The sequence below is a fragment of the Plodia interpunctella genome, chromosome 6 (genome assembly GCF_027563975.2).
Source record: "Plodia interpunctella isolate USDA-ARS_2022_Savannah chromosome 6, ilPloInte3.2, whole genome shotgun sequence".
NCBI lineage: Eukaryota > Metazoa > Arthropoda > Insecta > Lepidoptera > Pyralidae > Plodia > Plodia interpunctella.
In genome coordinates this window covers 5919702-5947691 of record NC_071299.1, presented here as the reverse complement: position 1 = coordinate 5947691, position 27990 = coordinate 5919702, and the positions used below count along the sequence as shown (strand labels likewise).

The following is a 27990-nucleotide window of genomic DNA, read 5'->3' as shown; positions in this document are numbered from 1 at the left end:
CGTGCAACGTCTGTGACGGGTGTTAACGACTTTTAGTGTTTGACATGACAACGCTATCGATTTATGAAGCAACAGTTGACATGCCATTTATCTATATCTTTAAGGGAATTATTTATTTTTGGTCTCGTATATCGTATGACATAATGACCTGTCATTTAAGTATTGCTTTAATAGGGTTACCATACCCTACGTTCTTTTTTCCACACTATCCATACTATATTAATATACTTATAATCATATTGTATGGAGAAAGAACATTGTATTTTTGTTCTTTTGTTAGTAATGAATAAACTCAAAACTACTGGACCGTTTTTGAAATTTGGCGCAGAGATAGACGAAACGTTCAGAAGGAATATGTCTTTAAGAAATAAAAATATATTTTTATAAATAAAAGTCAGTTCAAATCATGTTTATATAATCCGTTTACATAATCCGCAACATGCTTCGTCAACAAGTGCAAACTTAAGCTCTATTACATTAACTATCTATTATATATCTAATGTTCAGTATTTCAGTAAACATGTTTTTTTTGTACAATTGAATCAGTATATTAGTATTAGTTTGTTTTGTGGGATGTATGTACTCATGTTTTTGCAAATAAATAATCTTTGCCTTTGTCCTTAAAAAAATGATTATATAACCTCTGAAAATTCAGTGTAGAGGCAACCCTAGCGAAGTAGAGTCGCAGTTACTTCACCCAAATCAGTGGGTGGTTTAAACGATATAGAACATTGTAGCGGTCATGAGAAATGTCCTATGTAATCAAATCAAGATTGCTATCAGGTCATTGAATAAGGTCTTGAATACGATCTTGTCTGGGCTAGTACATTCAGCAGCACACCAAGGTACCGAAATTCATTGTGATTTCGCCCCTATTACATGTGGTTGAATGTACAAGTTGACAATAATATATTGACAAGTGTCAAATGTGTGTCAATTTTTTAGTTTTTCTACAATTGAAATAAGGTGCCTACCTATGAAGTTGATAAAGCATTTCTTATCGACTATAATGTATTGATTGAACTTATTTGGACAGTATTTGTAACATACGAGTAGATCAATACGTTCTAAGTTTGCGTATTAAAATTGATTTATGATTAAAATTGAGTTAACGTATAAATGTAATGCAATTTCACTGCCTGTATTGATTTGTATTGTATTATGTAACACATATCTACGCGTGCTTTTGTTTGTAACGTAATTTCAATCGAGATTACAGAGGATTTTAATAGAAAAGTATTGTAATAACCATTCCTGTAAAAATCATAATAGTATTTATAAAATACTTCAGCTTTGGTTATTGAGATAGGTATATATTTTGATGCGCCTCAAAAGTTTTGGTAAAAAAAATCAAGGTCTGTTATTGCATAAGTGTATGGATATTCAACGTAATAAAATAAAACCAAAACAGCAATACTGTAATAGGAAAAAAATTATATAATTTTATGACAGTAAATGTGTGCGGACTGCCAATACCACGCCAATACCAACAGCTACGATGTCGAATATTATATTATTTATATATCGTAGTAAACATTTTATTTTTTAGAAAAAGTAATGAACGTTCATTAGGTATATTACAAAAACATTTATTTGTGGTTAAAAATGAAATCAGTTGCAGTATCTCTATTCTATTTTTTGTTTTTTAAAATACATACTTTTCAATTTCCATCCTATTTTATCAAAAATTTAAATATTGATATAATAAAAACATATAAATACAATACTTATTTTTGTATAAAATGTAAAAATGTATAACATGTATAAATCATGAATTATTTTTATTGTGAAATTTAAAACGAAGCACTAACTCTGTCCAGCTCGTCTTCGGTGAAGCAAATTAACATGAAGCAGAAAACCCGGCGGCGGTCGACGTGGCTCTCTTCTTTAGATGACAAAAAGTATTGGTTTTCGTCCCGTGTGTAACGGTCAGGATCTACTTTACAAAACTGAAACAGGTGCAAATAGTAAACAGATAGATGTTTTATTTGGTCTAACTATTAGGTTAGTCCTGGCTAACTAACGTACACATATAAAACAATTGAGGGATTCATAGAAAAAAAAGCGTTTATTCCATAGTTAAAAGAAATATATACAAATGTTTATTCGAAATTTTATATGAAGCAACGTGTGTGTTTTGGACGATGGCGTAATAGAATGAGTGGCTACTTTTTTTTTCAAGGCAAAATCTGGCCATTCTTTCTTAAATTTGCTGAGGTTGACCCGCCATACCCAAAAAGTGACTAATTTTGCCCTCCCGTTCTGGCTGCATACGCAACAAACGTGTCCCGCCCAGTCCCATTTCAGCAACAACCCAGTTCATGTTATTTTATTTCTTACTAATTTTGTAAAAGCTGCGTCAGAGAAAATTGAAAAAATATTACGCAAACAAAAAAGTGAATTATCTTCCACTTAACGACCAATCTGAAAAACACAGTTTGGGCTGTATTTTTTACAGCCATTATTTACTATGCCATTTTTATACTGGATAAAAACTGGTCTTATTTCTTACCTTACGTTTGCCTTTTTGATAGCAATTTAATTCCTCAAAGTGGCTATTTACGTCAGCTTTGGGATATTTGAAATACCTTTCGAGTTCTGCATATCGTCCTAATTGCTAAAATATTAAATCAAGAAAATTATTTGTTTATATAAAATAAAATATATTTCTAAATATTGTACAATGAAAGACAGAAAAAAAAGAAAGTTAAAGGTATCAGAAGAAGAAGGAAGCACAAGAAGAGGATCGATGGATTGCACCAAGAAAAGTATGAAAAATAAATGTGAAACAGATCAAGAAGAAGAATAAGAGAGACTGACGATAAAAATGAAATTGTAAATATTTTTACTTCGGCATCTAATGATCCGCTCTTACGGATTGTATCCTGAGGGAATTCGTTTGGGAAAATTCGCCTCAACTCCACATCTTCACTGAAAATTAAATGTATATTCGCAAATAAATGTTAAATTATACGTTATGTAAGTTAAATATAAGTTAGTTAGATATATAGATATTCGACTAAGTATTGATGATATTGTTCTATGTTCAAGTTATAAGTATAAATTGATATGTAAATAAAATAATGAGTGTATGTCCGACTAGAGAAAATATTTTTGTACTTACTATGTATAAATCGCGCTTTTTACTTGGACTGCAAGTATTGTAAGTATCTGTAATATAAAATTTCTGAATATAAGAAAATTTGTCTAAATACCTATATCGATCGATACTTGTAGATCGTAAAATTGTACTGCAATACTAAAAGATTTCATTTAGAATAATAAATAATAATCAGGTATACCGATACCTACTACCATAAAAATTTTACGGTACATATGCTTTCCCAAATTTGGGCGGGCTAAGTTTATTGGGTTATGAACCGAAATAATCTAGCTCTTGGAACTAATAGATTTTAATAAGTTTTATCATAAAACATATATCATTTAAATTCAAAGCCTATAAATGGCACTTACTAAGTAAACAAAAAGCTTGTCCTGGGTTCTAAATAAGTTATTATAAAACCACCACCACATATTGGACCAAAATAACTGAACCAACAATAAATATTCATGTACTTTCAAATATTTTAGAGTTATGCAGTTCACTTATAAATAAAATGTTATCGATATGTTTAATGTATAAATTTTATTTCTTTATGTCATTACATTTCTTTTTACATTTCGATATCGCGCTTGCAAATGTAAAAACTCGATGTAATGGGTCAGATCGGCACATTCTAAACATAAAAAGGGATGGTGCTATCTGCTGCGTGATGATGGACAAATGACAGTTTGCCTAACAATTTCAAAGGTCTGTAGCCTATGTCGTTGAAGAATTAAGCATATATACCTACTAAACACACTAGTGATTAATGTCGACAGTACCTATAACGACAGTCGTATAAGAAATAAAAATACAATTGCTTTGCTACACTACTACGTACTACGATTGCTACGCTACTGAATCGCACAACGTTTTACAATAAATAAATTGTATAATGTTCTACGATTTAGTATTGTTAAAGCACACATATCCCCTTAAGTTTTGGGTGAAAAGTAGATAGTTCTGTGTGGTATTTATTTAGATAAAGTCTAAAAATAATTAAAGTTCAATCACGAAATATATGGTAAAAACATTAAACATGACAGCGATACGAGATCATCTCAATTATCTAGCGAACTTTTGTACTTGAACTACTTTGAAAGTGATAGTATTCATATAAAACTATACGTGTTAAAAATTCGCGAACAGTTAATTTAGAGGAGCTTGTAACTTGGGGCTTAATGGGCGTTTAACTGGCCGATTTAAAAATGCTAATCTGTTATTCAACCTTCTGCCTAAATGTTTTATGATAATCAACAAGGAAATTTATCAAGTTGAGAAGCCAATATATATATAAAGAATTTGAAGTTTTTTTAACTAGAACTTGATTTGTCAGCTAAGCGAGACATAAGTTTTGAAAATGAAGACGGCGGTACGTATCGCTTTTTATTTTATTAATTGAAATTAAATGTAGAAGAGAAAGAGAAAAGTGTGTGTCATTCTATAAATTAAGTTTTTTTTTCAGTTGTTGTGTCTCTGTTTGGTACTGGTGCTATCTTCAACTCAAGGAGGTCCTCTAGCTCGACTCTTGGAAAATTATTTTTCCAATGATGGTTCAGGAAATTACGAGTTTTGGTAAGCATGCCCTTGCCTATTAAATTATATATAAGGTATCTTTACTTTAACCAATAATCATTATTTCTAGGACAGAATAATGTTTTCTTCTAATTGTTTGAATTGTATTAGATAACTGCATTTCAAAATTTTCATTATTTGACAAAAATAACCCCTAATATCAAACAATTATCAATACATATATAAAATGTATATTTTACATGTAAACGATTAAGCCATCTGAAATTCCTTAGTCTCCAGCTACGGAAGACATCACACCTTGGTTTTTGTTATAGCAAAGAGTACTACAGTCAGCGTCATCAAAAGACATCCGTGCGCTACAGGCTTCCTCTCAACTATTCTGGTACATTCCAACGAAAAATTAAAGTTTTACCTAACCTATTTCAGGTTCAAACAATCGGACAACATCTACAGATGGCAGAAAGGAGAATTGAGATATCTTGCTGATCAACCATTCATACACGTGACGGGTGGTTTCGCGTATATGAACGACGATGACCAAATATTGCGGGTTACCAACTTTGTGGCTGACGAAAATGGTTACCAACCGGAGGAAAGTGAAGGCCCAGGAGGTATTCCTGGACGACTTGGTGCCGGAGCTGTGGGCTAATCATCTTTGCATCAGTCTTTAAAAATAGCCTATGTAAAGTTCTCACAAAAAAAATACTCAAAATTATCTAAGTCATTACTTATAGGGTCAAGATTTTTGAAAATATTTCTTTTTTGTTTTATGTCGTTATGTCGTGCCAATGTGAGATTAAAGTTAAGAAGATATATGATTTCAATAGTTTGATAAAACCAAGTGTTTTATTTAATTAACCTTCATTAATAGGATGATCATCTGTAATCCCAACTAAATTCGAAAATAAGTTTGTTACCTCTTCACGCATTATCTACTGGACCGATTATTATGAATTTTGGTACACGGATAGAAAATAACCTGGAATAACATACGGTACTTTTTATCCCGAAATTTTCACGGGAGCGAAGTCCCGAGTCGCAGCTAAAAATATTATAAATGCGAAAATCTGTTCGTCATACTGTCATGGCTAAACGGGTAGGCAAATTTTACTGCGGCTAGTTTCGAAATATTGAACTATATTATTTGGCTGTATTAATACTAATAATCTTAATAGGTTTATGACTGCGGGCCGAGCTGCGGGCTAAAGCTAGTGCGTAGCTAGTCAAAATTTTGAATAGCTTAGACTGTATAAACTTTTAGGAAATAGCACGGAATATAGATAGATTAGCCTTTTTATTATACATTCAGTACTTACTTCTTAAAATATAAAAGTTGTTTTTATATATTTTTCAAATGCATAAAAATAATTTCTAAATTGCTGTTAAATAATTTCTAAATTGCTGTAAAGTAAAATAAATAAAGCCCCTCTGCGTCTAACCCGAGCAAATTGTCATACCTGAATAGTAGCATATTTTTTTCAAATAGGCGTTGCTATTTTTTAGTTATTAAAACTGTAGATAAAAAAATTAGATTCATTAAATCATTTTTTAGGTTTTCCTAAAAAATGATTTAATGAATCTTATTTTTTTTCAGTTGATGATCACAATAATTTCAAACGTAAAAAACTCGTACAATAGGTAGTATAGGTATTCTTTTACTTAGTAACTAAGCTTGCACACGGCTTCACTAGTGTGATTAGTAGTTAAAAATGTTTTATATAATTAGTATTAAAAATGTATTTAGTATTCCAAGTTGTAGTAGCATTAGCATATTCTTTTATCTATGAAAATTCCAGTATTTTACTAAATACGATAAGTAAAGGCTATAAGTCGGTTAGGTTAACATAAACTTACATATTTGTAACTTTGTTTACACAGAATATGCATTATTACCTAGAATGGTCAATGGTTTATTTGTAGGTATACTTAGGTTTGATTGATTGAAGATTCTATTATAAATTATATTTATGTAACCACGAAATCCAGACAATTATTATGTAATTTTTCACAATAATCCCTTTCTTATAGCGATAGCCTTGTATCAAAACCCAACAGGAAAATTAAGGTAGAAAACAAATAGAATTTTTGCAATGCAATAATTCGTCGATACCCATAAAAAAACTTTTTGTGACCATATACAGACGAAGTCGGTCTGTCGTGATGTGATTGCGAAAGAAGACAAAGTTCAATTTGTAGTCAACGAAATCCCCCGGGGCTTTGTCTAATAATAGTATCATCTATACATAGAATATCCATATAAATATTATAAAATGCGAAAGTCTCTTGGTCTGTTTAGCCATGAAGGCGGGATCGAAACTAAATCGCGGGATCGCTTATAATGAAATTTCTTGAAGAAGATCGCTTATGATGAAGACTACTTCTTTATATGTATATAAAAATCAACCCCCATATGAGTCATGGGGAATGAAAGTTATATGAGAATATTTTGAAAAGACTACTTAACTGGCTGTCACATAAAAATACTTAAATTAAAAATTAATAATCTGGTATGGGTAAACACATTAAACACAAAAATATAATTATGCTGCCCGAAGTGACTGTTCTACGAAGTCACGGGTAAACAACTAGTAGTATAAATGCCAATCCAGTAAATTCGTACGTAAAACAAAAATGCAATATGTTTTGGATGATTCGTGGAAAGGCAAATATTTTTTTTTTATTTTTTTTTAAACGATACGAGTGGTACCTAAGTAGCCAAATCTGAAAAATCCGGCACATAATCACGACTACTCTGTCCAAAGGGAACGACTTAAAAGAAGACGCACCCTGTTTTTTTTCTATACTTCTCAATTCTCTTCACTTCGAAAATTAACAAACAATTTATATATTAATTACATTAATTACTATCTACGTAAGCAAGTAATATAATCTACACTATTCATTTATTATATTCCTTGTTTCCCGAGAAATGCCTACACAAATGCATAAAAAGCTTTGGACAAGAGATGGACTGACTTGTACATTGTTGGTTGTTACATGGGAGTATTATTAGTTTCTATTTATAATATCGAAACGTATTGAAATTGTATCTGTAAATTGGGTTAAAAGTAATGTTGGCCTAAATATCATGAAAAAGGATGACCATAGTACAGTCAACAGCACATCAACTACCCAAATTTATTGCAAATTCGCCGCTATTACCGCACAACAGGATTGGTAGTTGGTGGTTACACGCAGGGTAACTTGATGTGCTGTTGACTGTAATAAGGATGCCTAAGACTGTACGAAATGGAGAAGTGAAAAAACGTAAGCGTTCCCTGGGTGTCGACGCTTTACGTTGGAGGAAGAAATCAAGGAAACGTAAAGTGTGAAAAATGGTATGGTGCAATTCAATTACGTACATAATTTAAGTAATTAATTTGAGTTTCACAAGTAAGTTCATTGTGAACTAAGGAAATGTTAAACGAATTAATTCTCTACTTTAGCATTATTAAAAAACTTTGAAGCTATCAACTTAACCGCACTTAAGGGCCGTTAGCCTTGCATCAACTTAACTTTGACGACATAGATCGCGTATGTAATAACTCAACCACTTTTATATAAAGAGAAGATGAATTACCCAACACATCAGATTGTTACTAACGGTCTCAGTTAACACACGGTTAGAACCATGAATAAACTGGTGCGTATACGTTTGTACTTGTACTGTACTTTACTTACACAGTGAAAATCTAATTTAAATAAAATCGTTTGTAATTGTACTAAAAAAATATCGATAATCCAATTCTTGTGAACTTTGCGCGCGCCCCCATAGGTTGACAAAGTGATTACTTCGTTTTAAGCTTGCCATGTGTTGAAAAGTTTTTTCTTGTATTTTTATTACGAGTATCTCTTATTGCACTATATTGTACTTGGGTCAAGTGGTCTAAAATTTAATTAAGATACTTAGAATAATATACATATGCTATTTATATTAAATGTAACATGCGGACTACAATCTATTTGTTGATCAAATAATTGAGGAAAAATGGAGCATCGGTGAGTGACGTCTCACACGCTCATACAGAAATCTTTATTATACATGAAAAACTTTTAATAACTAATTAAGTTAGAAAAGAGACAACAAGCTGATTGAAGGTCAAGCTCAAGCTTTTGTGTACTTATTAAAAACTGCTCTAACTTTCGAAGTTTAAAGTTTTGTCGAAGTTACCTAATTTTAATTCGTTAATTTTGAATTATAGATTTCTATGATTTTTTATTTACTCGTATATAAAGAAAGTGCCACGTTTTTGTCACGAAATTATTAGGATAACTAATTCATGTAATTCTTATGATGTTACAGCTTATTTTCGCATGCCTCGCATCGCTAGTGTCCTGCTCACTGGCAGCCGGTCTTCTACAAAAAGCAGCTCAATTGCTCAGATTTGACAATGACAATGATGGCACAGGAAACTACAGATTCTTGTAACTTAAAAATATCAATTGTATTAACTACCTAATATATTAGTATATTTACATGTATATATATTATAAATTAATCTTACATTACATTAAAGGAACGACATAATCAAAGTTTAAATTTTTTTAAACATTCATAGATTTTTATCATAATTTTATGGTTTACTAACTAGTTGAAGTCAGCAATAATTTACAATAAACTTTACCACCAAAGCTCAAATGCAGGAACCACAGTAAAGTCTACTACAATTTTTTTATCCATTGGAGCTTTATAATTGAGTATTTGGTATATTTGTATTTGATTGTATTTAGGTTTTTAACAATCAATACAAGGTAACTTATCCAAATAGGGATAAGGTACTGTACATTTTTTAAATTTATAATCTTTAAGTAAGTTTTATGTCCTCACTGCCTGTTCACACACTGGCCTTTTAGGTGTACATTTGTAAGAATATTGTTCTGTTCGGTGGTGATGATTTCTATGTCTGCCATTAAATGGATTATTGCTAACCTCCAATCATAGCCGTGTAAAAAGTCTGACATGTATATCTATCTATAGTATCCTAGCTCCTAAATGGATGATTTTTTTTTGAAAGGCGACTTAAGTTTTCTTATCTTATTATTTCAGTTTTGAACAAGACGACGAAACGAGACACGAACAGAAAGGCACTTTGAGGAACGCGGGAACTGACAACGCATTCGTCGCATCTGAAGGATTTTACACGTGGCGAGCTCCTAATGGAATACTGTACTTGGTGAAGTACATCGCTGATGAGAACGGCTTTCAACCTACAGTGGAAGAAGGGCCAGGCGCCTTGCCTCCTGCTGCCACTGCCAGTTTGTTAGGCTGAGATAAATTTAATTTTAAAAATTATCTGTAAATATTTGTAATGGATGGTTTAGACGTTGAAAATGCTGACTTGACAGAAAGAGCTTTTAGAATAAGAGAGTAAAAACAAACGTATCAATTCTCATAAATGTCAGTAAGTTATGGTAAGATTACTGTGTACGAGCTTGCAATTCGATTTACGCGGTCAAATTTTTGCAGTGTGTTTGTGTGTGTATTTTTGCAATAATTGCGTTCGTGTTTGTCATCCGGCAATAATGACCAATAATAAATGTTGCTTGCATCTCACTGTGAAAATTCGGACAATGTAAATCGAATTGCATACTAGTACTCTTTGCAGTTACTCTGTAGCTTTGGACGCAGTGTTTGGACCATCTATTTGTATAGTTTGACTTTCTTGTAATATTCTCATAGAAGAGCTGTTAATTAAATATACCCTAGTACACAGTCTTCAGGTATAATTTTCGGTCAGTTGTGTACTTTGCAAAATGAGTTATAATCCTGGTTTCCAATTTTGCATCTTATATGTGCTGGCTCTAGTCAAGGTGTATTTATTAGCTGAATTAAATGTGTGATATAAATGTTACTTCTTTTAATGTTGATTCCTAAGACCACATGTTATACAAAGGGTTACAACAATTAATCCACTTTATGATAGATGATGATATTAGCATATAATGAACCATGTCAATTTATGTATCTATGAAATTTTGAACAATTTTTGTAAAAAAAATACACGAACTAGTGATAAAAAATACTTGCGATGCGTGTGTTTATCATATGATCGATTTAAGGTCTGTATAGAGTTTGGTCTATAGAAATTTCAGAGATACCAGAGGGTTAAAAAAAAAGCAATTCTTGTCAGTATTATTTTGTTTTATTTTCAAATTTTTTTGGTTTAATGGGAACTATCAGTAGGAATATCTGTGGAAGTACAATTTTAATTTTATGTATGTATAAGTACTACAAATTAATACAATGTTTAATCCTTAAAGTTACGTTTTTTTTATCCCAATAATGATGCAACCGCGGTTGAGGGCAAACCTAACGCCGGTACCTGAAACTGTTCATTAAACTGTTACTTATTTGTGTCAAATTTAAATTATTAATTTTAGAAATATTAAGAAAAATATGTTTATTACATCATCCGATTTATTAGTTTATGTCAAGACAAACTTCTTGGTTTTTATTTGAACGACATAGGTCATGGAACTACTTTGGCGATAGTCATGCCTTTTAGAAATTCTGACTCGTGTTTATACTCCTTTTGGATAATTAAAAGTCATATAAGAACAACTGAACTGAACAGAAATAAGCGCTTATACAGTTCTTATTTTAATACAGTAATTATATTATAATTTTGTTAGTATAACAACATTGTAAAATAGCCAATGGTTCGAACCTTCCGGCGCCGCAATTAAGGCAGCTTATCAAAGGCCTTTCTGTTATTTTTATCATATCAAATTTTTCCTAATAATTTGGCATTCATATAAATTGATTCACAAACATTAATTGCAAGCAGTCGATATTCATCAGTGCTGAGAGTCAGTAACTCTCTAGTTTATATTCTTCTCCTTAGCCTCGATGTTGCTGAAGACCCCAGGAGACAGAAACCGCCAATACCATCAGCGATAGAAGGATACATATATTGAATATAAACTAGAGAGATAATATGAAATATATTACGCATACATAACTTGAGAGGTATTGATTACAACAAAAAATTGAAATAAATTGCTACATAACTAATATAGAAAATTATTTAGTGCATAATACCGAATTTATTAATTTTATCCCACTAGTGTTGCAACAGCTATTGAAGATATCCTAAACTCAAATTCCGAAACCTGAAACGGTTGATATAACTATTACCTTTGCATGTACTGTATAATATTAGTTAAGATTAGGACTAGATGCGCCTCGGGGCTTCGCTCCCGTGGGAATAACAAGATAAAATTTACCCTTTGTGTAACTCCAACTGGTGAATAACAGACATCATTTCTTATACACTAACATCCATACTTGCCCAATTTATAACATTAGTGGGATTCCCCCTAGCTAGATAAATCTACTTACTTTAGTTATGGTAATCTTCGGATGATAGCCGTTTTTATCGGCAGTGTACGTCACTGTGTACTGCGAATCATCAACGAGAAACGTATAGGACCCTGTTACAACTTGATCTCCATTCTCATCAATTTTTCCTTCTCGATTTTCCATTATTGTCCCATCATCTGTGTCATAACTAGAATAAAAGTGTTTAGTTATAAACTAGAGCTAGTTAGATTTCATTCAGATTCGAAAAATATGATTCAGTGAAAATTTAATTTATTTCAGATTTCTATTTACCTATAACTGTATTCTCCCTTATGTATGTTACTTATATATAGCTTATAGGCATTCAAAAATTCTGGAAGCAACAGCATCGTAACCAAGTAAATTACGGTTCTGGGATAATCCATCTGAAATTTTAGGTAAAACTGATAGTTGCATTGTGGCATCCACATTTAAAGAATAGAATAGGTCAATGAATGAATGACATGAATACAAATATCTTCATTTGTATAAACAGGTTATGTAGAGGTGTTACAAGCACTTTATTTGAACTCACATGCGTACAAAATATTTATAACTATTTATATCTAATTAGCGCAGCCAATTATAAGAATCACAAGTTATTTGGAGTCCGAAAAATCCACCTTTGGTTCGGATTGTCAAAGAGTGTCTACTGAGCTGAGGGTTTCTTATTCTGTAGAGGTGCGATTTGCTCATTGTTAGAAGAATCAATATACCGATTGCAAATATATAGGCTTAACATAACAACTTTTTGATAGGGAGCTTAGATCTTATTAGAGCTAGACTTCTGCGCTGAGAAAGCAAAATTAGATGAATTGTAATTGAAAGACGTGGATAACAACTTGCAATCCACATATTTCATTAACCTCTTCTTAAATTGAATTCAAATATTTTAGTTCTATTTTTCACTTACCTTTATAAAATTTTTGTTAAACATTTTTTTTGTAAATCAAACAAACTTACACAGAATAAATAATAGAACTTATAACACGTCCTGACTGCTTCTGACCTCAAGCATATACTTACTGCACGTCTTTTTATGCCTTTGATGCTGCAATTATGGTGTTTGCGTTCATGTTAAAATTGAACAGTATGCGTATACTTAAGCATGTCAATGGGCAATCTCAACATGCAATCGTATTTATCGATTATATTATTTACCTCATTGCAGTACACATAAGTGTTGAATTTTATCAGCCTATTTAAATTAAATATAATATTGATGTACCAATTACTTGTCAAAGACATTATTTAAAAAGGCGAGATAATTTACCAATTTCAAATTTGCAAAAAAGGCAATAAAATATAATTTTAAATAATTTTTTATATCAATAAAAACAAAAAAAATAAAAGGAAAAAAGTTTTATTATGATAATTAAATAATTCTTCTATCATTAAATCTTGAATCGTCACTTAAGAACTGGGGCTGGAAGCCGTTGACGTCAGCTATGTAACGCACTAAATGTCTTCTGCCAATTGGGTCTACATATCCATATTCTCCTCGAACTCCGTAGCCATCATGTTGAGATTTTAATCCACCATCTTCTTTTCTATATGAGCCGTCTGATGTTTCATACCTAAAATAATGTATTATAATATTTGAAAACAAGGCAATAGAGGCCTTGTTTATACACAATGAAAAACCAGCAATGTATGCCGAATCCGCTAGGTAAATATTTATATTTTATGCAAGTCTGCGCTGTTTGACGACTCACATCCATAAACACCCATAAAGTTAAAATTTATATCGAACTCATTCCTTAATGAGTGTACAAAATGATCAATCGATTAATTAACTCTGACATCTTTAATAAAAATGGTATTATTGGTTTTAGTCTGCCTTAGTCTCCAAGGGAATTAAAGCTATTTATATGGAAATGACGATGTTTTGAAATAGGTATATAAAATAAACAACACGGTCAAGGGAGATATTAGTACCTACTTTATAAACATATATCTAAAGTTTCCTACGACATTGTAACTCTATCTCAGAGATATATTGTACTTAAAAAATTATTCTATTTTTTTATTTTAATATATCACGCACACAATAATACAAATGTACTAAATAAAATATTTATTATTAACAAGTTTATTTCATTTTAAATTAGCTCGATTTTTTTAACGACCTGATAGACATTAAACATATTACCATAGAGTAATCACGATTCAATTAATGGTGTACTTTTAAAAGCTTCTAGTGACGAGTCAAATGTTTGCGTGCTGTTTGAACTGAGGTTAAGAGTCACTGTTTCGTTATTAAATTACATTACCAGCAAGGCCGATGGTACATCACTGAACTTGCAATTCGTAACTCATTAAGGCACTCGTATCTACTTTGTTGTAACAATGTTATAATTTGTTGTATTGTTAACTGCTTGTAAAAATTTGTAGAATTACTGCTGGTGTATTTGTATTTTAACGCATATTTATATATTTAGAAAGTTTGAATTGAAATTTGGCTCTGACTCTGAGAACGATTCTAAGGATGACGAAGACCAAAGTGATAAGAAAAAGTAGGAAAGCGGATCCCAGGGCTCCGACGATTTACTTCTGTTGATACAATCGGAAAAAACTGAGATAAAAGAGGTTGACACTCGATAGTTTCTTTCCTGAAATAAAATTGAAAAATCACTTTATTTATATGATAAAAAAATCAACCGTAATACTCACTCAAAACTATAAGCACCAAACTCGTTAATATTGTATACGAACTTCTTTATATCTGTACTGACTGCCGCCGGCGCTATGTAGATGACCAAAGCCACAAAGATGACGAGTAGAAGAGGTGCAGGCATCTGAAGCATCAACGAACGTGTCAAGGTTGACTGGTCGAATCGCGTCCATGATGTATTAACAAAATACCAATCCCACCAAAACATGCATGTGAAAAAGTGCGCCAAGTTCTCGTTAAGTCTAATCGGGAGCCACATATTTGTTTATTTCTCTGATATTAGATAACTACTAATTTGAGTAGAGAAAATTAGTTTTATTGTTATTCATACAATCACAAATTTTAAATACATTAAAGTAGAATAAAAATAATACATATCACAGTAGTTTGTATCAAACGCGTATGGTACTTTTTTCGTAGAAACACTAAGCGGTTAAAAGTTCCATTTGAAATATTAGGTAAAATTGGATGTCTCTGTTTTTTTAATTTATTTTAAACTTGGCTGGAACCTCTACCGAGTAGATACTCGGTAGAGTTAGTCCTCAACCACTAGTTAACGAAATAGTATCTATATATCTATATAGATACTATTTCGTTAACTAGCGGTTGAGGACTGACGTCGATTTGCGTTGGTTGATTGACAGATTTAGTCACACTCTGGAATAAAATGGATAATTACTTTTTGGTCTTATGCAATCAACGCTTTCGCTTACGTGGATTACCAAAGGTTTCGTATGCGCACGTACTGATTACATAAACTGTAGAAAAGTCTTATATTTTCTTGAAAATGAAATTGTTTAAATTGATTAGATTCATATAGATTTGATAATACTATTTTACGTCCGAAATCTGTAGGTGTGTGTTGCTTAGGTCAAAGTGGACGCATCTCTAACAGCACGTAGGGTAGTATCCTCACAGCTAGTAACCAGCGTTATAAAATTATACAGTAAATATGAGAATCATTAAGAACTAGCGAATAGAAGGTACCTATCTCGAAAAATATACAAGTATGTACACTTCGTTCAAGATGATTCAGATTCCTTGAACTTAATAACGCCTCGGTCTTGCGGTTATTATAGTTTTGTTGTAACTAATTATAGTTTCGTATCAGTGATTTTCACATTTAGCATTTATATCCTATCGAATCGAAATGATAAGTATCCTGTTCAAATGTAATGAGTCGAGCATTTTTATACACATATTATTTTTTTTATTAATTGCAATATGCTCAGTATATGAGCAAGAACTGTTTTAATAAAATTACAGTGAAAGAAGTACACTTTCTTGTTACTTTTTATTATTTATACTATTATTTTCTTGGGGGATTTCCATCATACACGTTTTATAAAATTAAGGTGATTAATAATGTAGATATAAATACATAATTTTCTAAGTACTTAGTCATTTACCCCTTGAACTTTTCTGCAGGCCTGTGGCTGCACTCCGCATCGGTCTCAGGATAAAAATTACACAATGTGTTATTCCAAGTTATATAGGTACTCCATGTACAAAATCCATCATTCTATAATGTACATTGTTTAAAACCTAGAAGGAATACATTATATTTTACGTAATACAGTAACTAATACTCACTCGCTCGCTCACTTCCACACATCCAATCTTTTGGATTTATGATATTGAATTAGTAAGATTCTCACTTACCATGATATAATCGTCACTAGTTGAAATGTTTTAAAACTGTGACTACAAGACAGCTGTCCACACTTTATATCCAGTTCATTAAGAATGAAGACCTGGACCTCATTCCTTATTAACAATGCGAATACGAGGACCAAACTTGTTCATTATGTGTCAATGACTTGAACGCCTCTTGTGGATAAACAGGTTGACAATATTAATATTTTTAGGGATCCGCGCTTAACTAGGCATAGATAAATATGATAAATAACTCAGTTCAAATTTTAATATCTCCTGCTCATGAGCAGGAGATATTAAAATTTGAATTATTCATGTATAATTGCAATAACAAGTAAACTGTGCTAAATATTGATTTTATTGTTTAAATTCTGAAACTTTTACCAAAGCGTTAAACTTTTATGCTGAATGATGGTTTAAAAAACTTCAACTCAACTTATAAAATTTTTTTTGGTAAAGAAATTCGTTACAATACGTTTCATATAAATTACTATGTACATGCATCAAGTTCATATTGCATGGAAACCTAATGTGAAAATCGTGTCAACTCAAACTCAAGACACAGATGGTATCAATTTTGTAACTGGTCAATTCTATTAAAGGTCATCAAAGGTCCACGGGCATCCAACTATTGTTCGTTATGTAACAAATTGATATTCGACGTTAAAACCGCTAAACTACTGCTTTATAAAATTTGTTTGGCGTAAACACTATACTATTATTAAATCAAATCTTAACTTAGTTTAAAAAGAGAGGTTTAAAGACTAGAATACCAAAGCGATCAAGACAATTAATCAACGGCAACTTTATAGATAGATACAAAATAATTTGTAATGTTATAAAGTTAATTAGCATAAAGTCGGCAATCAAATATTTCAGAACCTGCACTAATATTCAAGGCCTTTAATATTTGACTAGTTTTATTACACAAGAGATTTTTTTTAATATATTGAATATTTATCATCAACTTATTTTAAAGATGCTAAGTGGCGTATGGCAAGTGGAATACGGCCCTAATATCTATACGAATTGTTTAAAGCCAGGTAGATTTAATCTAGTCAGATTGATTAATGATCCGTTACAAAAACAAAAGAGACAAGTGCGAGTCGAGCTAAGGATGAATGGTTCCGACAGAAAGGGCTGTGCCCACACCAGATTTTTTAAATATAGTTAAACATTAATTACTTACTTACATACGGTCATATTTCTCGAAAGAAAAAATGTATCAGGTTGGTCCAAGAGGAAGATATGTAAAACCCTCTCTCTCATCATTGTAGTTTCAATTCAATGATAGTGGGTCAGCGCAAAATAGTAATTTAAAAATTTTGAAGATTCCATTTTGTTTTTACCATCGCACGCCTGAATTTAACCGTCTTTGAGATTTTTTTATTTTGCCTATCAGCTGCCAAAGCTATGTGTCCCTTAGTGCCTCCAGGCCTCTCCTGGAAGACATCTCTAGATACGCCCATTTAGCTAGACTGATAGATGAATCTATTCTATTTTAATTATTATTTTTTAAATTCTTATCTTCTTAGTTCCGATGTTGAACCCTGTTAAACCTAAAATGATGCAAGTTTTCATCATAGTTTAATAAACCATTACCTAACTTACTATGATGACAAATTGAGTTAGCTATAAATAGGTAACGTAAATGTGTGCTAGTTTTAATCTAATACAGATAAGTAATGAATGAAGAGAGTATTACAAAAGCTCACGCTATTGTTAGAGTGTTGCTTCGTTCACACATAGTTTCATTTAATTCATCGATATGACGTAACAAATTTAGATGAAGAAATAAATGTCTACTTCAGATTTCAGTTGTAGGTGATGGTGATCTATTCACAACATAGATAATATCTTTTCGCATGAAAAAAATTGTGTCAAAGTGTTAATTGCCCTACTTCTCTTAAACGGCTTAATCCATTTTGATGAAATTTTATTTGTGTATTCAGTAGGTCTGAGAATAGGTTTTTAGTAGAATAGGTTTCCCGGCCTTTCTCGGGTGATTTAAAATATAGATTTTAAATCACCCGAGAAAGGCCGGGATGGGTTTTATTAATATAAATATACATATATTTCACACTAAATTGTTACATCAAAATGCAGAATTAGCAGCCTGAAACACCGACAAAATACGTCACTGACAGTCGTGGACTATTGTTGTCTTGAAAGTAAAATGAAAACAGTTCGGTCTGCACTAGAGACATCATTTAAACTGAAAAAATATTTTGAATTAATCAAAAGTTTGGTATTTTATTTTTTCTTAGGTCGTTTAGCTCATTGTCAATTTCAATTGTCCTTTGTTTATTGGGCGTGATCCAATGTAAATTATTATATACGTAATTTCCTCTATTTTGAATAACAAACACAATATCACACTTTTTCTGTAAATAAAAACCTATTTTAACTCCATCTAGTGTCAATGATAAAATTTGCATTGTATGTACTTTGATAAAGCTTTTTGCCGGCTATACATTACGCAAATGTTCATTCATTCGCGTCAGCATCTGAGTTTGGCCACAGCATGGAGGGCTTTTCAATTCATTTGCTAATGCCAAAACCATTTTAATTTATTTGTATACCGCAGATAGATGGCGCTGTCATGTCATTTAGAGTTATGATATTTAATAATGATGTTTTGTATTTAAGCTACCTTAGGATGTTACCTAAATTAAAACATTGAGCTTTTAAAAGTGGTATGAGTGGCATGTACTACACTTATTCTTGAAAACATTATATCTAGTATATTATAAAACTATTTCATAGCTGCCTGCCAGACACCGCACAGCTGTAACTACTGGGAGTAGAATGCTTTTTAGTGCCCTTCTAAAATTCTAAAAGGATTCCATGCCTATACAAATAGATTATGAGAAATTCCCGCGGGAATGGAATTTTTCGTGCTGCTACAATGACGTAGCGAATAAAAGCTAGACCCTGAATAAAAAAGGTATAAGATCGCCGTTGCCAATACGACTTCTTTAATCGGTACTTTTTTGTATTTTTGTGTGTGCAATACGTAAGACAAAAAATAAAGTCCATTGAGAATAATATATTTTTCTCACATAAATGTTATATACTTATTTACTAAATAAATCACAGTTATTAATTTCTTCTTAATGAGAGCTTTCTAAGTAACTCATAATATTGTTGGGATTATTGTTTAGCCGAGAGATGCGAAGGCCCTGGACTGGAAGGCGGAAGGCCGGAATTGTGGCTGGGGCTGGGGCTGGAAGGCCTGGGGCTGCTGGAAGTTCTGAGGCTGTTGGGGCTGAGAGGCGATGTACTGGAGGGCGCGGGCGATGGCCTCTGGGATCGGAGGGGGGGTTGGTAGATGAGCTCCCTCGGGGCGGAATCCTGGAATATTTAAATATTATTTTTACACAATTTAGAATTACCATACCAAAGATAATAAATTAAAATATTGAATTTATCAATTTAACATAGTTTACGGGACACGAACAATTTTAAATTACTCATAGCAGAAGATATTAAATATCTGCTTACTCTATGGCAGGAGAGATACACCATTGACTGAACCCATTCTCGGAGCACTTCCAACCCAGATCTAGTCCGGACACAAGTTGGCCGAAGCAAAGGCAAAAACTTGTCCAAGTGGGGTTACATACCGCTCTGACACTGCCTGTGGTGCCTTTTCCCAAACCTCTTACTATCGAACTCTGCGCGCTCTACTACCTGCACCCTAATAGTACTATCTATGGTGCCATATATACCTAGGTCTTTATGTTGCCACAGATAATATCATATCAGTGGCATCGTATTGGTACTCACAAATTTAGCCAAGTCGACACTTTAAGAAGAAGAATTAACTATGTAACATGGCAAAAGAAATTGAAAATATCGTACCGTTCTCGTCAGCGACGTATCTGAGAGAGATAGGTACCCCTTCAGGGGATGTGTAGCTGAAGGATCCCTCAGCGACCTGCGCCTCCGCGTCCTTGATGCCGGGGTTCTTCAAGTAGCCCCGCTCCTGAGCTGCGATGCCGTTGCCGGTCTCATAGCTGCACAAATTCAAGCAAAGCATTAATATTTTATATTAACAAGTAGAATGAACATTAATTTTATTTACCTCAACTTTATTTCTAAGTAATAACACATCTTTTGTGGGATCTACTCGTAAAAGGTATACAAAGAGAAAAGAACTTTATATCTTTTATTTATTTTGTTATGTCTTACATGATCTACGATACATATGGACCAATCCATTTCACATACTGCTCGGTTTGTGTAACAGCAGTTTGTAAAATGGATAGATACCTATGTAAGACAAAGCATTTCGTTAGTCATGTTTGAAACAAGGTGTGTGAATACCGAGAGCAATCGACATACACCATAAATATCAAATGTAATGAGAGGGTCTGCAAATTGATCTAAGCTCTAGGCCCCGATATCTAGTTTAGGCAAAATATCATTCTTGTCAAATGTCATGTTCTGTACTATAACCTGACGATAACCCGCAGGTTTTTTAAAATATGAACTAGGAGCGAGCGTCTTTTCTGAGATATTTTCAAGATTATTTGTAAGCAGAAATTACTTTAATAACTTCAAGATTATTTTCTAGTAGACAAAACAAAACATTGAAGCAATAGATATTACATCTATTGCTTCAATGTTTTGTTCATTAGTAGAAGTGACTCCTATAATATACCTGTCATATTATCTAATAAGTAGACAATTAAAATATAATTTGTAAAATAACTGTTTCCTTTTATGATTTATATTAAATCAATATTACCAATTAAATTTGATTAAATTTTGGTGGTGGTCAAGTGATTAAGAGCGTCCGCCCGTGATCGAAAGGTGCCAGGTTCGAACCCTACGAGTAGGGTTCGAACTCATGAGTTTATATACCAATCTGACTGACTCATGTTTTCATAGACAACCACTTAAAACTTTCGGTAAAGGAAAACATCGTGAGAAAACCTGCTGTACTTGCTACTAGATTTTGGCAGGTGGTCGTAAAAGTCATGGCGACTTGAGTAAAATCTGACACCAGTGTTAACAATAAAATAACACACTCGGTAAAAAAGAAAGAGCAACATACAATATGGTTCTTATAAATTAACCTGGCATCACTCATAAGTTTAAAAAATCTATCTTTGTTCAGTTGACCCATAGTTCACATTTCACTAAATAAAATACCTAGCTAGACGTTGTGTAAATTTGACATTTAGTTAATTTAATACGCATGTAAACACTCACGAAAACATTAATTTGCTAGATTTATTGTCGAAGTTTATATATCCAACGAAATTTTCTAACTGGCCGTTATTATGTGTGATAGAATAAATTGATACTTTTATCAAAACAACACATTTCCATATTGCAACAATTTGTATAATATATACCTATGCATGTATGGTTTCAAAACTACCGCCCGAGCTAATTTGTTGCGTAAGTAGGTCCGTCCCAGATGCGAAGGCGTCTTCTAATGTCCTATAACTTTATATAAAATGTGTTTGACTCGAAAGGAATGCATCTATGATCTCACCATCGATATTAAGTAACTGCCTCACATAAATTGATTGGCTATTATCAGAAAACTGAAGACAAGTTTTCGTGTTTGATGGATCGGCCAGTCAAAGAGAAGCAATAGTTGCGTTACACCACGAAACAATTGATAGTATCTTATGCGATGTATTATTTATATTATGGTGACAACTTGTCTCAATATATTTTATAACTTCGTACATATGTGGCAGTTGTTCAATATTATAATAGTAGGACTTAGTAAACTTAGTCTTCACGTTTTTTTTTAAATAGCTATATCATATCATGTCCACTGCTGGGCAATAGCCTCCCGACTCAAATAAATCTTTGATTTTTTATATCCATATCTTGTAGAAATCATTAAGTTAATACGATCATCTATTGGTAGCCTTGTTGAGGTATGAAGAAAAAGATACAAATAAGAAATCTCGTAGTCAACGTTTGGTTGAACGAATAATTTCTACTAAATAAGCTTTTTAAATTTAGGTAAGCTTCATTTTTATGAATTCAAATTTAACTAAACATTTACATATGAATTTATTATTAATTGTTATTTAATTATTTATGATCACAACATAAAAGACCAGTGCAATTATAAAATTTAAAATAGGAATCTAAGTACAAATGTACTAATTACTATTACATAGAAAATTCTCCCTGTAGACCCGCGAAAGAAAAAATAATTTTATTATTGTTTTTGACTGACATTTCGATTTAGGTACCTGTATTGGTAGCTTCCATCCACATTAGAGTCCTGTTGGTAGCTGAGGATAGGTACTTGCTGGTTGTACTGCTGCGCCTGCGCAAAGGCCACTGCGAGCACCGCTGATACTACCACAAACTGGAATTTTACCATGGACCCATTATTATACCATCAAATTTTCATTTTTATGGATATTTACAATTGTATGCACATAAATTTCATTCAGTATTTGAATTCATTTTTTAATGATATTGTTCTTTCCTAAGTGATACAAAATCACTACACACTTATACTTACACACACACACACATACAAAATATTTTGTGAACAATACCGTAATATTTTATGATTTATAATAATCAAAAACGTGACCTTTTGAAAAGAATGAAATATCAATAAAAACCATAAGACTGTAATTCTTTACGGATTTGACCTCGAAACATTAACATTCGGATATCAATAAATTTTAAAATGGCAGTCAAAGCAACCATTTGCATTTTTATTATCTGGTAGAAGATTAACAGATATTTATAACTTATATGTACCAATGTTTTGTAACTAATACTAATTTTAGCATCTGGGTGTCTGAGGTTTGCTCTATTTCCCCATGATCGATATCTCTTTGTCATTTTTCGTATTTCTTTCGCAGCCATATATCATCAGAGCTCAGGCTTCTATGACTGATATCAGTAGTCAATGCGTACTTATTAAGTAAAAAAAACCGTGTCTTCAAGCAAAATCGCATTAGCCGTTTAAATATATTACCATAATCAAATTAAGTACCTATCTAAGATAAATAGTATATTCTGAAATTACATTAAATTATATTAGTAATATCACTATTTAATGACACCTATTGAGAAAAATGCTGCTGCGTAAAAAAGTCCACAATTATTTAAGATTTAACAATACGAGTAGCATATTGAATATTGATTGGATTATGATAACCATGGAATTAGTAGGTACTCCGTGAAGTACTTATTAAATCCATGATGATAACAAAACAGCCTTTGTAACCATAGTGACACAAAAACTGTATTGTTTGTACAATAACAATTGAGTGTCAAGTAATTTGGTGGGAAACACTGGTATCTATGAAGTTCATTGTTGCGGATATCTTAGCATCGCGTATTGTTAGACATTAGCAAGCAAAGTATGACTTCAATCAGGTTCGCTTAACGTACAATGATACAGTTAATAGCACATTAAGTTATCAAAATTAATTGAATTCGTCATTATTGTTGGATATTTATCCATTAATTTAATATATATGTTAATATATATTTAAAATTTATTGATATCCGAATGTTAATGTTAATGAGAATGCACCTTCAGTCAACAGTTTTAAGAACAGATTGGATAACATCTCCAAAATTTAAGACGCGCACGCATCAGCTTAATGAGCTGCTAGTGTGTAAATTATATTTACACACTAGCAGCTCATTGAGATGAAATATAAAATAAAATAAAAATAAAAAAATCCATATATTTTGGTTATGTTTGGAAATCAAACTATAGAATGCAGGGAAACTGATATTATGATTTCGTTTTTAATATACCCTGGAAGTTAATACTTCTGTCTGACACCTATAGCATAATTAAAATGGTAGAACGAGATATAAACTGTCAATTAACAAGATGAGCGAAATGAATGAAAAGAACTAGTGATTGGATATTATATTCGAATTTAGTCAATACAAATATCGATTTTTGTTATTTGAATTAAAAAATTCCAACAATGGTAATAGTGACCGCCGCATAGAGATCCACGCAGCTATATGTGGGACTCACTGTGTTATCTGAATTTAAAATAATCCTCAATGGTATTAATTTGTGAGTTTCATTGTTTTGATAATTGACAAACCTAAAATTCTAAAAACACATCGTAAGATATAGATAAATCAAACATTGTGTAATTTAAATCCAAAAATATAAGTGTCCAGAAACTTGTCGTATTATTAAGATTTTATTACCTAATTTTCAGCCATCTAAAATTAACAAATCATAAGATTAACTTAAATGGCATTTTCAAGCTGTCAGTAACAGAAAATTTGTAGAAAGTTATATTTCAATAGAAACATTGTTTTTTGTTACAGTATAAATCAATATCGCCTTCGCTCTCACTATAGCGAATAATAGTTAATTATACTACTTGCTAGTCACTGAATTGTTTTATGATTACATGAGTTCGTTTATGTAGAAAAATATTCTAGTAAGTATAACTAGTAAGGTGTTTTATTTATTTCTAGTGACATTGTAAATAGAGATAACATTTTTTTATCATTATTACAGAGAATAGCAAGGTTAGTATCGTAAAAAGTAAAGTATAACCTGAAGGCATTAATTTGGACGTAACTACTGATATATTTATTTATTCTGATTATTGAATAAATATTTTTATTACAAACTTACAATATTTATATATATATTGATGGAATATTGATAAAAATTCAAAATTGACTTTGATTACCAAAATTATTAGTCATTAATCATGGATGAATGTTTGCACTCACCGATTTCATTTTGAGTTATGTTAATAAATTTGAATGAGATGATCCTCGGAGGATGTGTATGACGGGAATGATTTTTCATCTTCACCGCGTCGGCTTTTATATGCGGCAAGTTGGCACACCTCAGAAACTGGAGTATTCGCTGCGTGTGCGCATTGCAACCACGTAGCACCGGGCGGGCGGCGCCTTACCTTGCTTTTTCAATAATTTCAAAATTAATGAAATATACTTTTTAAATCTAATTTCTGTATGTAAACAACCATTTATTTATATTTTTTTAAATAAAAAGGCATGATAAAACTCGGACAACTAAGGTCTTAAATAATTCAAGTAGGTGTATTTCATGCTATTTTTTTTGCAAGAACTTTGACTAAATGAGAAAAGGGACTTCATAATATTGCGTGCAATCATTATATCTCAACTCCAGCTTATAAAAATAACAGCATAATTATCACCAATATAAACCACCTGATTAGACACATCTCGTAAAGAGTCACCGTAGTTTAAAAGCATGCCCTTCGCCTGCAGCCTGTTTTGAGCATTCCTACATGTAGGTCAGGTTTGAGGCGTGTGGTTCCCATCCTAAAAATCCACTCTAAATTCTAGAATGTCATACGAAACGGAATTATGATGAATGATGATAGCTGATAAGCAACAACAGTATTCCCAGAGAGGGTTAATATCAGGCCGGCGGATAGTCGTTATACAGCCGAATCTTCAAAATTTAATAAATTTTTATGTAGACTTTAAATTTTCGGGACATTGAACCGACAGTTAACCCTAACACATGAAGACGAGAGAGACGGTTAGAAGGCTTTCTTTGGCTGGAAGATCGTTTAAGATTGTAGGTTGCTGTTCATGATTTTTTTATATAGTATGATATTCCTTAACATGTGATTTGTGTGCGATGAGTCTTACCTATAACTATGGAAAAATAGCACTTAATTTTCGGATTAATTATTAATAATTTTAATTTTTCTGAATATTTTTTGCGGTACATACTTCAATAATTTATAATCTTGATTCTCATTTTGTTTTCTAATAACAGAGGGATTTTACAATTAACTAAATTACACTAAAACAGTTGAGAAACGCTGCTGTATTAGATAATATTGTTATTTAATACTTACAGTATCCTGGCCAATATAAAAGTTAAAGCCAAAGGCAATCTGAAAAGAATACGTTTTACTTAACAATTTAGGACTTTTGTTTCATAGGTATTAGGTATACAAGTATTTTAGTAACCTGAATAGGTTAAGAAAATTAATATTTACATAAATTTGTAAAAAGAAGAATGATATGTATATCAGGTAGGTACTCGCGTAATAACTAATTGAACATATGATTTGTCTTTATGTGTCAAGATAATGTATATTTCTTACATGTAATATCAAAATGACCCCTTTACTTCTAGCTTCAAGATTAAAAAGTTGATTAAGTTACAGTACGAGCAGAAAGACAACGAGTGTAATATGTACATTATGGTAAACATTTCTATGCCTTATATAATAAGTATCAAAAGATAAAAAATCACAACAGAGTCTTCAAAATTTAACCTAACCCTGAGCTTCGTGGCGTCACAGCCCCGGATACAAACGGGAACACGCTATGAGAGAAAGCCAATGTGCGAAAAAAAGTTCAGTTTACAATTTCAATTGTTAATCTTTGTTTCTATACGCTATATACACTTAGTATCTAATTAAGTAATTCAATATCTAAAATTTGCACTGGTAGGTACGTCTAGGGAAAAATGCAAATAAATCACTTTTTCTAGAAAAATAATAACTTACGGAAAAATAATAATTTATTTTTAGTTAGAGTAATTAAACGATTACCAATGAATTAAAATCATGTCAATTGGAGTAAAAATCATTTCTTTTTATGTTGAATTAGGTATTTGTATGCAGTCATTCACGGATTCAACCTTTTTCTTATCAGCATCTAAAATGCAAAAAATTATTCAAATAGGCCAGCTATTCTTTCATGTATCTCAAGACAATACATACCAGGGAAAGGTCAGATACAAGATGATTAGGTTACCTCATGAACAAGAAAATTCTGTAACTGACATCGCTTGTATTGGTTATTATCGCAAGATTAATGTTTGCGAATCGTATTTGCACAATAATTGGATTTATTCAAAGAAAATCTTCAATCCTGTCCGGATGAGTAATAGACAGTTTGAAGTTTCGGAACTCATATTATTCAACGTTTAATGTAATCTTTACAGCAATTAATAGTCACATGCTAAGTATCTACAAAATGCAATTCAGGAAAATTTGTCAATAAGGTTCAAATTTAGATTTTGCCACAATTAACTGACTACATTATGTATAATAATCAAAGAATGAGTTGTATTTTCACGCCGAATTTTTAACATCGTGTCCTTTTGAATGTTGTCAGTTTATTAACTTCCATGGATTAGCGACCTTAATGCTAAATGTGCTTAAGCCATACGTCCACCTAATAAATTCTGCCAGTTACAACTTTCGGACCATAAAGAAAATGGCAAAAAGGGGTGGTACTGTAAAAAAAATTGTATAAATAGATATAAATCTATAACTGTGTCAAAATCACTTATTCAGAAATGTGTGGTGTGTGGTTCCGTCCTAGAATAGGACCACTCCATATCCTCCAGTGGATTTCGTACGAACGAGGAGACTAAGGGTCACATTTCCTAATTCCCAAGGAAGATCCGATGTAAAGGAATTGATTTCAGTAAGGCAGGCGGTCAGTAGTAAAATCACAGTTGAATCATCAAAATTTTTTTTACTTCAAATTGTTCTATCGTTGTAATTGTCTCCGAAACTTAAGAGTATTTTAATTGCATTCGAGCGTCTCTATTTATTTTTATTTTACATCAAGTGTCAGATATAATCAATCAATAGCCACTATTTAAACGTACGTAATTAGAGTCAATTTATTGATTGATTTAATTTCCTTGATAATAATCATAAA

General features: G+C 31.9%; 4 protein-coding genes and 1 long non-coding RNA gene across 6 annotated transcripts; 2 read left to right on the top strand and 3 right to left on the bottom strand.

Annotated features, from left to right (window-relative positions):
* Nucleotides 1-1764: 1764 nt before the first annotated feature.
* On the bottom strand, nucleotides 1765-3631 carry LOC128670853 (uncharacterized). Its single transcript, XM_053746861.2, has 5 exons — nucleotides 3475-3631; nucleotides 3125-3171; nucleotides 2850-2931; nucleotides 2513-2617; nucleotides 1765-1949 (listed from the first exon to the last, which is right to left on the bottom strand). Exons 1-5 carry the CDS (start codon nucleotides 3532-3534, stop codon nucleotides 1794-1796), a joined length of 450 nt encoding a protein of 149 aa, XP_053602836.2. The 5' UTR covers nucleotides 3535-3631; the 3' UTR covers nucleotides 1765-1793.
* A 48-nt stretch (nucleotides 3632-3679) lies between these two features.
* On the top strand, nucleotides 3680-5477 carry LOC128670849 (endocuticle structural glycoprotein SgAbd-5-like). 2 transcript variants are annotated; one of them, XM_053746857.1, is made up of 3 exons: nucleotides 3680-3811; nucleotides 4569-4678; nucleotides 5066-5477. In XM_053746857.1, exons 1-3 carry the CDS (start codon nucleotides 3785-3787, stop codon nucleotides 5286-5288), a joined length of 360 nt encoding a protein of 119 aa, XP_053602832.1. In that variant the 5' UTR covers nucleotides 3680-3784; the 3' UTR covers nucleotides 5289-5477. The 2 variants fall into 2 exon arrangements, with proteins under 2 accessions (XP_053602832.1, XP_053602833.1); XM_053746858.2 differs by lacking the exon at nucleotides 3680-3811 and adding an exon at nucleotides 4345-4475 and having other exon boundaries at nucleotides 5066-5476.
* Nucleotides 5478-8209: 2732 nt separating this feature from the next.
* On the top strand, nucleotides 8210-9931 carry LOC128670851 (endocuticle structural glycoprotein SgAbd-5-like). Its single transcript, XM_053746859.1, has 3 exons — nucleotides 8210-8282; nucleotides 8943-9064; nucleotides 9687-9931. Exons 1-3 carry the CDS (start codon nucleotides 8271-8273, stop codon nucleotides 9907-9909), a joined length of 357 nt encoding a protein of 118 aa, XP_053602834.1. The 5' UTR covers nucleotides 8210-8270; the 3' UTR covers nucleotides 9910-9931.
* Nucleotides 9932-14769: 4838 nt separating this feature from the next.
* On the bottom strand, nucleotides 14770-16431 carry LOC128670852 (uncharacterized). The gene is made up of 3 exons (XR_010369919.1): nucleotides 16318-16431; nucleotides 16065-16200; nucleotides 14770-14779 (listed from the first exon to the last, which is right to left on the bottom strand). It is a non-coding gene; the product is annotated as an uncharacterized LOC128670852 (long non-coding RNA).
* Nucleotides 16432-19345: 2914 nt separating this feature from the next.
* On the bottom strand, nucleotides 19346-25119 carry LOC128670752 (endocuticle structural glycoprotein SgAbd-2-like). The gene is made up of 4 exons (XM_053746711.1): nucleotides 25036-25119; nucleotides 22542-22660; nucleotides 20176-20330; nucleotides 19346-19665 (listed from the first exon to the last, which is right to left on the bottom strand). Exons 1-4 carry the CDS (start codon nucleotides 25042-25044, stop codon nucleotides 19472-19474), a joined length of 477 nt encoding a protein of 158 aa, XP_053602686.1. The 5' UTR covers nucleotides 25045-25119; the 3' UTR covers nucleotides 19346-19471.
* Nucleotides 25120-27990: the final 2871 nt, after the last annotated feature.

Excerpts from the sequence above, each read along its gene's own strand:
- LOC128670853 (XM_053746861.2), bottom strand. The coding sequence starts at position 3,534 with ATGTGGTGGTGGTTTTATAATAACTTATTTAGAACCCAGGACAAGCTT. Across the intron at positions 3,172-3,474 it reads ACAAGCTTTTTGTTTACTTA|ATACTTACAATACTTGCAGT; the intron begins GTAAGTGCCATT and ends TTTATATTACAG. Across the intron at positions 2,932-3,124 it reads AAAAGCGCGATTTATACATA|TGAAGATGTGGAGTTGAGGC; the intron begins GTAAGTACAAAA and ends TTTAATTTTCAG.
- LOC128670849 (XM_053746857.1), top strand. The coding sequence starts at position 3,785 with ATGACAGTTTGCCTAACAATTTCAAAG. Across the intron at positions 3,812-4,568 it reads TTTGCCTAACAATTTCAAAG|TTGTTGTGTCTCTGTTTGGT; the intron begins GTCTGTAGCCTA and ends TTTTTTTTTCAG. Across the intron at positions 4,679-5,065 it reads TCAGGAAATTACGAGTTTTG|GTTCAAACAATCGGACAACA; the intron begins GTAAGCATGCCC and ends AACCTATTTCAG.
- LOC128670851 (XM_053746859.1), top strand. Across the intron at positions 9,065-9,686 it reads ACAGGAAACTACAGATTCTT|TTTTGAACAAGACGACGAAA; the intron begins GTAACTTAAAAA and ends TTATTATTTCAG.
- LOC128670752 (XM_053746711.1), bottom strand. Across the intron at positions 20,331-22,541 it reads GATGGAAGCTACCAATACAG|CTATGAGACCGGCAACGGCA; the intron begins GTACCTAAATCG and ends GAATTTGTGCAG. Across the intron at positions 19,666-20,175 it reads ATACGTCGCTGACGAGAACG|GATTCCGCCCCGAGGGAGCT; the intron begins GTACGATATTTT and ends TAAATATTCCAG.